This window comes from Macrobrachium nipponense, chromosome 35 (genome assembly GCF_015104395.2).
Source record: "Macrobrachium nipponense isolate FS-2020 chromosome 35, ASM1510439v2, whole genome shotgun sequence".
NCBI lineage: Eukaryota > Metazoa > Arthropoda > Malacostraca > Decapoda > Palaemonidae > Macrobrachium > Macrobrachium nipponense.
In genome coordinates this window covers 59,478,121-59,492,710 of record NC_061096.1, presented here as the reverse complement: position 1 = coordinate 59,492,710, position 14,590 = coordinate 59,478,121, and the positions used below count along the sequence as shown (strand labels likewise).

The following is a 14,590-nucleotide window of genomic DNA, read 5'->3' as shown; positions in this document are numbered from 1 at the left end:
AAAATAACGCAAGTGTATCTTGATTTAAAATATGCTCTTATACTTGTCTGTAAATTTTTCAAATCATGACAGATTACATCAGGAGATATATTTACGTACTTGCATATACGTATATGTCAACTGTTATAACGCGAGTGTATCTTGATTTGTAAGGCCATAAAATAGTTTAAGACAAGAAGTGAATTTTAATTTCGCTTCCGCGTATCAGCGGAGTTTGTTCCAAAAAACGTAGGCAAAACACGTTCCATCTTATAGTTAATTGTTTTGTTTTCATGGTTTTTTTACGTTGCATGGAACTAGTGGTTATTCAGCAACGGGACCAACGGCTTTGCGTGACTTCCGAACCACGCCGAGAGTGAATTTCTATCACCAGAAATACACATATACTCCTCAATGGAATACCCGAGAATCTTATAGTTAATCGACGAGATAGTGCAAATATATTAAGACGTACCCTAAAACTCTCAGAATACGATAATTACATAGATTTCCGTGGAGCTTTCAGAAGGTAGAATCCATAACTAGGAAATTAACGCATTATATTTTTGTGATATAGTGAGAGAAACTGGTTGATTCCTAACCTCGTCTCTCATTGGTCTGTGACCTAAGGCTGTTTTTGAGTGAGGGACGATGACTGGAATAGTTTAATAACGGGAAAGTATTATGAAATCAAATGGACAGAGGAAACGCAAATAGCAGGAGGTGCTCATGGATATTGTAAAAAAAAACTCTATTAATTGTTTGTTTGGTGTTTTTACGTTGCATGGACCCAGTGGTTATTCAGCAACGGGACCAACGGCTTTACGTGACTTCCGAACCACGTCGAGAGTGAACTTCTAGTAACGATTAGGCAAACCTCCAATCTGGTATGGGGTATCGTCCGCTAAATACCTCCTTGTTTCCTAGAGGGAACACGTACACACCGTCATCATCCGTTTTTTTTCTCTCATTTCCTAAGTGGTCTACACAATTCAAATTTCAAACCATGCCAAGCCACAAAACTTTCAAATTTCAAACCATACCAAGCCACAAAACTTTTGATATAGTTTAATTTAAGATGTAACTTGAAAAGCATAATTCTTAGTTCAGAACAAAATTCTTTTTATAGCAATAATATTTATTAGTAAATTTTCATATAACTTTTTTTTTTTCAACTACACTAAGCATTCAGTTAATAAAGATCTGCTCTTCGGCAATGGCAGGTAATAAAATGAACACCGTAAGGTATTTCACGCCAATATATTAACCTTTATTTTTGCTTTGCAAAACGCATTTCCAGTTAGCCTGTACGGATAATAATAACAACAATTCATTTACATAAAATATTACCCAAATCATCAAATCACAACAGGACAGAAATAACACAAACCGTTTCATAGCAAATAATTATATTTACTGCACATATCAGAAGAAAAATATACATTTCGTGTAGCATCTTGGCCATTTTCCTCCAATAAAATATACAATCTTTATGATAATACTAAACAGAAGCTGAGGTCGGCCCAACAACCTACGACTCACAGGGAAAGGTCGTCGTAGCATTATTTACCTTTCTTCTTCCTTCTTGGTTCGCACAAGAAGGAAAGAGAACAGATACCCGGGAATAATGATGATGATGATAGATGTCTTGCATTCGTGCGACACATGCGCAAATCGACTAGGATGTTGCAACGGGATAATTATAAAGGGATTATGTGTGGAGTATATATATATATATATATATATATATATATATATATATATATATATATATATATATATATATATAATGGCTGATGAATTGTAGCCACGAACTTGTGATAAACACGAGCTTTGCTAAATCCCTTTCACTTACGGGCAGAAAAGTCTTTTGAGGATGCCTCACCCAGCTTCTTTTTTGATATGCCAATAAAAAAATACAATATAACTGTTTCTTAATGAAAGACTACGAGCACTTATCTGGAAGCGATCAATGCACAGCAGCTGCTGCTAAGGCATTCGATTTTATTTCATCTTATTTTATTTCAAATGCCTTCGGCAGATGTTGGTCACCGATCTCCCCCAGCTACGTGCGACAGAAGCGAATGGAATTCCATGATGGTTACAGAAATAAACTTCGAAGACTAGTTCTGAACGGTTCCTAAATAAAATAAAATAAAATAAGAAAGCTTGCAGCTTTGGTTCCTCAATGCTAAAAATTACCGAACTTTTTATGCATTTTTGTTTTATTTCACTGTAAAAGAAAAAAAAAATATCTACACTTCTTTCCCATTCCCAGTCGCGGGTCAGGTTTCTTTTAGCAAGAATTTCCAGTGGCTTCTGTCTGGATGACCTTAAAACTAGATAAATGCAAGTTACAGTACCAGAAATGGATTGTCTGTCTAGGGACCTGTTGTACAATATTGAGATCAATGCATGTACTCGGAAAGGAAGAAAAAAAAAAGTACTTCCTTTCGCTGTAAAAATGAACGGTACAGAAAAATTCCATGTTGACAGATATTACATTGAAAAAAATATTTTTAACATGACCAAATATTACAGCAGACAACAGGAATTTTTATGCAAAACGCAAAAAGAAAATATGAATCATCTGAATGCTAATAGAAAGGCAACAGGAATTTTTATGTACAGTAAATGTAACAAAATATCATTAAGCTATAGTATTAAATTATATAATAAATAATGACTAGCCTATGAATGAATGTGCGCTCCTCGTTGGCCGCATTGCACAAATAACTGTGTATTCATCAGGTGGAATTACGAGGCTATAAATAATAATTTGCCTCGACCATTTCCTTGTAAATCTATTAAATCATTTCTCCCAAGAGTATTACCGACAAAATTGACGTAAAATCACACACGTGATGCTTCGTTTTAGATAAATCACACGAAATACCAACGAATTCTCGTCGAAAAATAAGTCTGTTTGAGCTATTAATCTACAAAAATAGTTCACGTGAAACTATTTGTGATATCTATCGATAGACAAACAGTTCACGTGCTGAGAACAGGGAAATGTTTTCGTCGTTTGTCAAACCATCTTTGAACCAAGAGGAGCAGCTGAAAGACACGTATTTAATATATATATATACAATAAATGGCAACTCGATTGCAGTTGTGTCCGATTACGAAGAATCATTTACGAGGGAAAATGCGGTAAGTTTCTTTCAGGGGAAAATTAAATAAATGAACAGAATAAAATCGTGCTATAAAAGTTAACGTTTTCACCGCGATGCAAAACTGCGCGAAATATAAAATGATAATATATGAGCCAGTGTTGTATAATGAATGAAATGAATTCGAAAATTCAAAATCGTGAAAAAAAACATAAAAACATTTAAATAGCTAAATGAATCTTACTGTATTTTCCCTCTTTTGTTTTTTTAAAATCTATCTTACATATCCTTTACCTACGAATGAGTAAAAAGAATTAGATATAATTCAAATATATTAAAATTATTCTATAAATATCTATTGCCTGATAATTCTTACGACTTTTAGAAAAATCCTTTGACCCTAAGGCTAGTGCAACGAAGGACTTCGGTTGACCCTAAGGATAGTGCAACGAAGGACTTCGTTGAATACGAAAAGGCGTTTGGAGGGATTTGATCGTCCTAACAGGACATGTGTATGTATGTGTATGTGTAGCAACACATAATAGGCAATGTATATATATATATATATATATAATCATATATAGATATATATATATATATATATATATATCTACATATATAAACATATACATAGATTTGTATTCACATACACAACACTGTTTCATCTGTGTATTATATACATAACATACAGTTGTACGTGTATCACACCTTATTCTTGCATCTATGCATTGACTATATAATACAGAAATACAAATAAATGTATGAAAGCAAATGCCTTTCACAAGACAGGCCTCGTCCACACGTCACTCAGTCTGAGGACAAGTGGAACCTTTGAAAACAAAAACAATTATATATATAATATAAGCAGACACTGATGAAACAAAAGTCCTCTCGAATCTGAATTTTCGTTTTTCTCTATCTAAGCCTGAGACCATAATAGCTGAAATACTTAAAAAAACGTTACTTGCCGTAACGTTTAGTACATAGATTCCTATATAGCGCGGTGAAAAAAGGTAGATTAATATCTTAATAAAATTGTTACCCAGTTAAGACGCGTAAACAGCTGCAGATGTGAACAAAAAAAGGATGTGTTAACATTGTAATGTAATGGAAATAAATGATTAATCTTACTGTTTAGGCGTCAAACTTCAGGACAGAAGAACAAAAAGGCACGGTAAGGAACTAACATTAAATATTTAAATCAAATCAATGCACAGGCACCTTAGTTTTTGCAATGTAAGCAGCTTGAACAATCTCGTATCATATCTTACTTTTTATTTTGGTTTTGAGTTTGAAGCTGAGGGTGAGAATGTGAGAATGCAAAAATAACCGGGACAAATAATAATATAATAATAAAGCTGGTATCGAAAACAGAAGGGGCGTGTAATCTATACCCCCCTTGAAGTACCTCTTATCTATAGAGAAAGCACTTTTGTAAGCTTCCGTTCTTCGTTGGGGGGGGCGGGGTAGCGCTCACGAGACACGTGAACGGTAACTTAAGCGGCACACTTCTAAGCACTTTTCTAGAGAAAGTCACTGGTAGCTTCTACTAGCACGCTGATCGGTGTTGCACTATAGCATCTAGGAAATAATAATTTAAGAAAAAAAATAAAAATGGAAGCGCATTCGATGCTTATAAAGTTGAAAATATCGATGGGAAATCCAAACATAAAATATCAAAATAGCTCTTCTTCACTCGAGCGAAATTAAGATTTAAATTAAAGAAAAATCAAAATTCCTTTTTATCAGCAGCTCATTTGTTCTTCTCTATTCTTGCACTGGCTTCATTCCATTCCCGTAGCTTGAGGCCTGCTGCGTCTCCTTCATCACCTTCGGCTGACCCGAAGACGTCCATTGGGAGTATGGATGAAGAGGAGAGAGAGGCGAGGGACTCTTTCAACTTGGAAGGCGACACTGTGGCCAACCTCTTCTTCCTGGGGGTGGTGACTTCGATCTCGATTCCTTCCTCGGTCTTGGAAGTGGAGTGGAGTCTCTTCCTCTGGCGTCCGTAAGCTGAAATAGAAACACAAAGGAATCAATAAAAAGGTTGACTTTCTACTGGTGCGATTTTTAATAAAGATGACAGTTAAGATACAATATTTCCGAGGATGTTTTCTGGTAAATAATTAAGCTGATTTCATAACAATTGTTTAAAATTCCAAGAGAAAGGTAATTTTGAGAAGTAAAAACGATTTTTAATAAAGATGACAGTTAAATACAATATTTCCGGGGACGTTTTCTGGTAAATAGTAAAGCTGACTTAACGACAACATTAATAATGAACTAATACGTTTGAAATTCCGAGATAAAATTTTGAAAAGTAAAAGACATCTTTATTTTCCCTTTTTAATTTATTTATAGATGTGATACAGTTTTCTCACCATAAAAAAAGTATTTCATGCCGAAGAAATGATAACATTAATAATGAAATAATACTTTTAAAATTCAGAGATAAAATTTTGAAAATTAAAAAAGCTTAATTTTCCCATTTTTTTTATTTATTTATACATGTAATTCATGTGCCTTCAACATAAAAAAAAAGTATTTCAGTAAAATAGCAAAAAGTAAACATTGAAAAAATAAAATAAAATATACAACCATAACAGCTCCTTCCCAGGAAGGCATAAAAGAAGGCTACAAACATGCAATATATACGCTTTATACGCCAAAATTCAGTTCTGCTCAACGCGAATAAAAATCATCTTTGAAGTCAAGTTTGCATTGACATCATTTCCCGACGAGTTACGGAGACGATAACAATTTCCCCGTCACGTTCATATCGACGGCTCTCTTGCGTTTCCTGATGAATACAGCAATCTGTAGGTTTTTAATATACTATGCTGTTTCTTATCTAAAAATCAACTATCGCCGTTTAATATCTCAAGAATAAAGTTGGAGAAACAGCCCAAGAGATTCTGACCGGAAGTTTTTACATTTTTTTTTTAAAGGATTGTTTTATTCTGAAACTTAGGACCATGAAATCATTCCATTCTCATCATGGCATTATTTTTTTCTGACATAAATAACTTTTATGATGTTATATTTACAATGATGGTCCTGATTATATATATAATCAGGACAATGATGGTCCTGATTATATATATATAATATATATATATATATATATATATATATATATATATATATTATATATATATATAATCAGGACCATCATTGTAAAATATAACATCATAAAAGTTATTTCTGTTAGAAAAAAAATAATACTATTATATATATATATATATAATATATATATATATATATATATTGTGTGTTTAAGAGAAAGAAAATCATACATAAAAAAAAGTCTCGGGGCTATTTGATCTGTACGACCTACCTCTTTTCTTCCCTCTTTATCTCCCGAACCTCCTAACCAACATCCCTAACTCTTCTCCTCCTCCTCCTACCTTCTCTCACCTCTGGGCTCCTTCAATTACAGGTGTCCCCTACACCAGCGCCCCAGACATGCCCCTACCACAGACCATTACCGAGGGGCATCACGTTCTCGCCAGATAAACCGACGCTGCAGGCGGAGAGAGAGAGAGAGAGAGAGAGAGAGAGAGAGGAGAGAGAGAGAGAGAGAGGAGAGAGAGTAGAAACACGTTCCACAATGTTAAGCTAATGGCAGGAGAAGCTGCTGTTCTTAATTATTTGCAAAAATTACATTTTGTAAATTGAGAGAGAGAGAGAGAGAGAGAGAGAGAGGAGAGAAGAGAGAGAGAGAGAGAAACCGTCTTTTAAGATTTGCAAACACTTATCAAACTGTAAACTGATATACAGGGCAAAATTTTGTGTAAGCGCCCTCCACGTTACAGAACTTTGAAATCAAATTTATCCATTATATACATCCGTATGAGTATTAGAAACCACACAGGCATTCACTAGTGTACATATATCAGCAGCTACGGGCTGTTGCTTGTTAAGATTATAAGTGGAAATAGCACGCTTATATGAAAAAAAAAGGGAAAATTATTATGTATTTTGAAATTTCTGAATCACCTCGTGTAAGTCCTTTGTATGTCATATGATTCATTACAGGCTACAATTTTGTAGCAGTCACAAACTCCCAAGCGTTTGGTAGAATTTTGAAGGAGTTATGAATATAATCATCACAGCCCAGAACGACTATACGGTATTACTAGACAAATATCAAACTTGCTTACGTAGATTTTATTTCCCATTGAAAATAATGCTAAGGCAACCTGGGAAACGTATTATTATATATGTTACTGACGAGACACAACGTAGTTATTCTAACACAACTTGGTCTGTTGCAACTTTGCAGTCGTGAACTTCACTCTCGACGTGGTTCGGAAGTCACGTAAAGCCGTTGGTCCCGTTGCTGAATAACCATTGGTTCCGTGCAACGTAAAAACACCCTACAAACAAACAGGAATGAAATTCATAAGTAGATATTATGCCTCGAGGGATATTTCTGTCAATTTAAATTAGCTACAAGGCATCTACATCTCTCGGGTACTCATTTGAATACTTAAGGATATCTTTTCCACATCGTTCTTAGGTACAATAGACTGAAAGGAGAGAGAGAGAGAGAGAGAGAGAGAGAGAGAGAGAGAGAGAGAGAGAGAGAGAGAGGCTGGCTTCTCCTCAAACGTTAGACTACACAGGTGTAACTTTATTATATTGATACTGTATATGAATAGCAAGTTTTTCGTAATTCCTTCAAAGAAGGATTTCCAAAGTTACATATGAATTAAAAAAAAAAAAAAAAAAAAAAACGTATTCCTTTCAGAGTTCAAATATAGTTACCTGGTAGTGATGGAAGGTAAACAAATAAAGTAAACTTTCAGTTATTACTCTTTTTCCTTTGTTCGGCTGAAGATTAGGAGAAATTCGATTGTTTTCCTCTAACAGTGGTGTGTGCGTGTGTCTGAGAGAGAGAGAGAGAGAGAGAGAGAGAGAGAGAGAGAGAGAGAGAGAGAGAGAGAGAGCTGACTAAGAATTTTGACGCTGAAGTTTGTGAATTATTTCATAAATGGTTTGTGAATATTACTTATGTATCCTTAACTGCAATGGACAGACTGAAGCTTCTTTGACGAAAGAGAGAAAAAAAGTATTTTCTTTGACAAGAAAAAGTATTTCTCCAGACTTCATCTCCCTCTCTGACAACCTAGAATTGTTGCCAGATGACTGGTTATAGTTTTTGTACAAGTCATGAAACACGGGATTATAAAGCCATTTCAAAATGCGCCTTCGTTGCCAGTGATTGCTCGAAGGAATATTTGACTTTCTCACAAGCAGTGAAATGGCAAGTCGGAACAAAGGATGGATATTTGAACGTATATTTCAGCACTGAAAACGAATAGAGAAATTCTGACCCAAATTTGTATATTTCAGCTCTGAAAACGCATAGAGAAATTCTGACCCATATTTTTGTATATTTCAGCACTGAAAACGAATCGAGAAAATTTCGCTGACCCAAATTTTTGTATATTTCAGCACTGAATCGAATCGAGAAATTGTGACCCGTTTTTTTGTATATTTCAGCACTGAAAACGAATAGAGAAATTCTGACCCCAGTTTTGTAAGTTCACATAATTCACGATTGCCATAACCACTCGGAATCAACTTGAACAAAGGATAAACATTTGAACTTATATAACATTGAAAACGTTATGAAGAACATTCTTCAGTTTCGTCAGTTCAAGTCATTCACAGTTCTCAGCACTTATCAGGATGAGATGTAACAATAACAATAATAATAATAATAATAATAAATAACTAATAAATAACTAAATAATAAATAATTCTTTTAGCAGTTTCGTTAGTTTAGATAATTCACAATGTTCCGTACATTTCAAAATGGGATATAACATAATAATAATAATAATAATAATAATAATAATAATAATAATTTTACTTTTTCCAGTTTCGTTTGTTCAGATAATTCACAATGTTCCATACCTTTCAAAATCGGATATAACACAATAATAATAATATAATAATAATAATAATAATAATAATAATAATAATAATACTTTTTCCAGTTTAGTCAGTTCAAATAATTCAGATTCTCAGTCTAGAATAATAATAATAATAATAATAATAATAATAATAATAATAATAAAATAATAACTAAACGCACGTTGCTAAGTAAAACACACACTACTCGGGAAGCCTCGATGCTTTCTTTAAAAAAAATAAAATAAAGTAAATTCGCTAGACAGAATAAAAGCAACAGCAAAGAGAAACAAGGAAGAGAGAGAGAGAAAGAGAGAGAAAGAGAGAGAGAGAGGCGGCGGCGGCGCGGAATGGGAACCAACTACCAAGGAACTGAGCACCTGTCCTGATCCTGTAAATTGTGGGAAGATGTCTCGGGGTCAGAGGTCACCATCGCACAACCTACATCATAACACTCACTCGGCTTTCAAGGACGAGGAAAAAAAAAAAAAAAAAAAAAAAAAAAAAAAAAAAAAAAACACACACACACACACACAAACGGACTCGTGCAACGCCACAGAGTCGCTATCCAGTTACTCATTGCTAGATTTAGCTGTTAATAAGAAGTGCTATAATTACCAGCTGATAATGAATGCTATATTTAGAAGGTATTAGTAAGTGCTATATTTAGCAGCTCATAATGAGCGCTACATTTATAATCTAATAATAAGTGCTATATTTATAATCTAATAATGAGTGCTATATTTAGTATCTAATAATGAGTGCTATATCTAGCATTCGCCTAATGTTGGTATGGGTTCTCTATTCAGAAAATTATTAATTCCCGCCCTCCAAAAACAAAAATCTTTAAGGCACGGCAAAGGAAATAAAAAATTAATATTTATATTTTAATATGTAAGTCTCAAGTTTTCTTGAATTCAAGAGCGGAGAATATAGGAAGTTTCGTTTAATTTTTCATACAGAGAGAGAGAGAGAGAGAGAGAGAGAGAGAGAGAGAGAGAGAGAGAAAGGGTGGCTGGCGTCTCTTCAAACGTTAGACTACACAGGTGTAACAACACAGACTCCAGACGAGAACAAGTGGAGGGAGGAGCCAGTGGTTGAATACGAGGGAACGCCGCGGATAAATGGCCCGAATGCAAACACTGGAACTCTATATCTGATAACGTATGTTATGCCTAGTCCTTCCTGGAAGGCCTGGTTTCCAGTCTACTATTGTAATGAGGTTGCGAGCCACACGCCTTCGTGATCGGGTAGAGACTAGTGGCTGGCCTAGCTAGAGCGATCCACATATCACGTTTGTGAGATTAGCGCTGCACCATTCAGTCAGCGCTCACTTGAGCTAGTCCGTCCAGAACTTTGTAGGCAATTTTTATCTCTCCTTTCTACTAACACCTTCAAATTTTACTAATTTACAAACCTATCCATCGTTTCCCATTCTTCCCACACGACTAAACCATCTCAAAACACTAGAACGAAACTTACTTAAAAGTAACTGAGATGCAATAAACTGTAAATATGAAAAGCTGAAAAAAATGTATAGACGTAGGAAACGACAGGGCACAGAGTAGGACACTAGGAAAATGGGGGATTGTGGACCAGACCAAAAGAGCAACCAGGGTTGCAGCTTAGGGCATCAAAGGTTAGGGACATGCCCTCAAGAGATTCCTGACAGCTTATTTGTAATTATTTATTCCCTGCCACTAGCATCCCAATCGCCATGAATTATATGCGAAATTAATACCAGCGACGGTTACCATTTAAAATTATCAATAATCTAATAGGACCCACTAATCAAGGATGGCAGCGCAGTGATTTATGTGAACGCAACTGTAGTATAAGTTGCTGTTCTTATTAGGTAACAGGCCACAAATAAAACATTAAAAAAAAAGACAACCTAACTCTCAAAGTTAGCAACAGTCCTATAGTAAATTAATATTTTATGAGGAAAAAGTATCAAGATCTGTAGATAGGGGTAGATGAAGGGGGGAATGGGGTAGGGGGGACGTCTTCAGGGGTCTTTTAGGAAAGGGGGTAGGGGGGGGGGTGTTTAGAGGGGCTATGTGGAGACGATGTTGCAGGTGGGCGCCGCTGGAGGCTATAGAATGGACGTGAGTAGGCGGAGCCAGACGGGAAGAGTTGCCACATCGCGCCAGAAGTAAACGGTTACTATAGTATACAAACCCTACAAGTGAATTTTTTCTTCCTTTTTTTTTATGTGAACCTTACCGATGACGTCATCACTAGGCTAGCTGCTGGTAGTCGTGATGATGATAGCTCGGGCTTATAACGAATTTTAAGCATTTCCCCGTCTGGGTACGAGAACGAATTTCAAACTCTGAGTAATTTCTTTCCATCTTTCCGCGGTTGTACTTAACATATTTCACCTAAAACAGGAAACCGGTTATTTTAGCCCGTCGACTACAATATCAAGTTTATTTCAAATAACGATATGCATTTCGAAATAATCATGCGCGCGGAAATGGCATTTTTCCCGGCTCCCGGCAGAGCAGTTGAGAGAAGATTATGAAATAATTTTTACCTCGAGGAGGAAAATCAGTCTTGACACCAATTTAAGTTTGATCCTACCTTCAGCCAAGGAAGATTAGTTATCCTGGTTTCCAACTTCAGAGAGAGAGAGAGAGAGAGAGAGAGAGAGAGAGAGAGAGAGAGAGAGAGAGAGAGAGAGAGTGGGGGTGGAATTGTGGTTATGCTCACATAATGTCATTACTTAATACCAGAATTATTTTCAAACATGCCGATTGGACTGTAATATAATTCGTAACGGTGCAACTGGTATATGCATGACAATATCATTCATATACATCATCGCCAACTTCATGAAAAACATTTAAGACGTATATTACAGCCTCAGATTTACGGAAGAAAAGCTGAAGAAACTACACATGGACCCTCCCTCTCTGCACGAGGGATTCGGAGAGTCGGTGGGTGATAGACCGATACCAGTTTTTGGCGGGAACTTCTCCCTCTTACTCACCTACACATATCCGTCTGTGGTTATCTTATAAGACGGTAGGAGGAGGGGCACGAGACAGAAGAGACAGGGTGGGAGCGAGAAAGAGAAAGAGAGAGAGACCGGAAATTGCTCGGGTAGTAGTTCACAAATGTTCTTTCTTGACCAAAGTATAATGGGAACCTTTTTTTTTTCTTTCTTTCGGAAGAGTCGAGTTCTTGTTCTTGGTTTCTTTCTCGAACTCGTAACTTATATTAGTATTTCATGAAAATATCTACAATATGTTTGTCTGTTCTAGTCAATTAATTGTTAAAATTATTTGCAGATGTAACAGTATAAATATAACGCTATAACTTGGAAGCATATTACTATAGGTATACAAATTACGCACCCCACAATTTCAACCCTGGGAAAATTATTAACATTAAACTAAATTGTGTATTTTGGCTCCTGAAAAATTCTGAAAAATTACGAAAACATGATTGTGACATCTATGAAAATTTATATAATAAGAATTTAATTACACACACACACACATATATATATATATATATATATATATATATATATATATATATATAGGGTTCTAAAATTTCTCAAAAATTACAAAAACACGATCTTGAATCTGGGAACATTTATATTACGAAGTAAATTATATATTTTGGTATCTAAAATTTCTCAAAAACTACGAAAACACGATCGTGAATCTGAGCAGATTTATATTACGAAGTGAATTATATATTTTTGGTTTCTAAAATTTCTCAAATATTACGAAAACGCAATCGTGAGCAACGTATGTTCGTAACTCAGGAACGAGCCGATCTACTTGACTTCTACGATGATTAATACGACAAACATCGCAGTTACGTCGCGCGGGAAAGTTCTCTAACAACGACCCATACATACGTACGTAGCTACAGGTCGGATGTTGTGATTGTGTCATGGTACTTGGTATAATGAGTCACCTCTTGTGCCTTGTTGTCTAGCGTCTAGTGGAAGCTTGAATTTAGATTATTAATATAGATACGTGGTTATAACCCTTCTCCCCCCCCCCCCAAAGTGAACAGGGAACGCCAGGTCCGGGTACAAATGAGTCATGCTATAGAAACGGATGTTTTAGTGATTTTTGAGATTGACGAAGGCGACATCAAGAGAGAGAGATTCACCTTGACAGGTGCAAACTATTTCCTGCCAGTCTTGACAACAGCAAAATTCGGTTTGAGAAATCGTAAATGTTTGTGCACCACAGCTCATAACCGCAGAAAGATTTATTGTCATTTTTATTGATGTAAAAAGTTTAATTAACTAGAATAAATTATGTGAATATTTTGCCGTACTAAAAATTTCCCCAGTAAAAAAATAAAATCGATACAATAAACAATCAGCATACGATAAAAATCATGAAACCTACAGTAGTAGTAGAGTAAAAACGTAAAAGTGAATACAGAAATCTTAGTTTAATTACCAGAAAAAAATATATACAAGGGATGTGCTTATAGGAGCAAGATGAAAACCGTAAAAATTCAATAATAGCAAAAGCTAGAAAATCGTTGACAAATCATGTATGAAAAATTGAATGAACTGTGAAAAAACAGAGAACAGAACAAAATGAAAGAAATTAAAGTTGACTATGACAAATGTATATTTCTTATCAACACTAAACATAAACGTGAGAATTAACGCAGCAAACAGAACTCGTCTCTTAATTACTTGAAAGCAATAATGCTATAATTACAAAAGTAAAACTATAGCTTACATTGTATATAAAAAGTTAATTTCCCGTGGCTCTGAAATGTATAACTATTTTTTTTTCATCCCAAAACAGAAATTAAAGAGAAAAATAATTCCTCTGTAATCAAAATAGCCGACGTTAAAAAGGCATTTATCGATTTTTCTCTTAAAGAAGCCAACACAATTTTGAAATCATATTACTAATAGAAATTAAATGGCACTATCAATAGATATGAACTGGGTTTGACAGCGTGAGGATTTCCTATAGTCTTGATCGAACTGTGGGCATAAGACGGTGCCCTGGCTGCTTTGGACTGCGTATTGATTGAACTGGGGCACTCGGGAATGAGAAGGAGCTATAGAGAACTTTATTATCCTTTTGTAAACAAGTAAACATTCGTATAAACCCTCTCTCTCTCTCTCTCTGCAGGATGGACATAAATTGATAAGTTGGCCGTTATTTATTTTTTTAGACAATCATCTTGTATACATATATAGTTTTTCATCCCTAAGTTAATAGGTTTAATGTTGTGTGTATATATATACTATATATATATATATATATATATATGTTTGTGTGTATGTATATATGACATAATTTATATATAATATACATTACATGGGAATGACCTGTCCATTTTATTTACTCCCATGTTTAATCGGTTTAATTTAGGTATATATTACACGGGAAATAACTTCCGAGTAGAACGATAATACAATTCAAGAAAAACCGTTGCCTGTACCAAAGTTGAAAAGTCACTTTTAAGATGTACCAAACTGCGTACGAGAGAGAGAGAGAGAGAGAGAGAGGAATGCATGAGATAATGCGCAGTGCCCACACCGCCTACATCAGCAATGCATTTTTTTCTTC

At 35.1% G+C, this 14,590-nt stretch overlaps 1 protein-coding gene across 1 annotated transcript in view; it reads right to left on the bottom strand.

The window, feature by feature from the left end:
• Positions 1 to 1,371: 1,371 nt before the first annotated feature.
• The window catches only part of LOC135208826 (uncharacterized), a 21,168-nt gene continuing 7,949 nt past the window's right edge, over positions 1,372 to 14,590 (bottom strand). Inside the window, exon 2 of the mRNA XM_064241385.1 lies at positions 1,372 to 5,108. Within this exon, the coding sequence (XP_064097455.1) occupies positions 4,849 to 5,108 (260 nt within the window). The 3' untranslated portion in view covers positions 1,372 to 4,848. The remainder of the gene's footprint in view (positions 5,109 to 14,590) is intronic.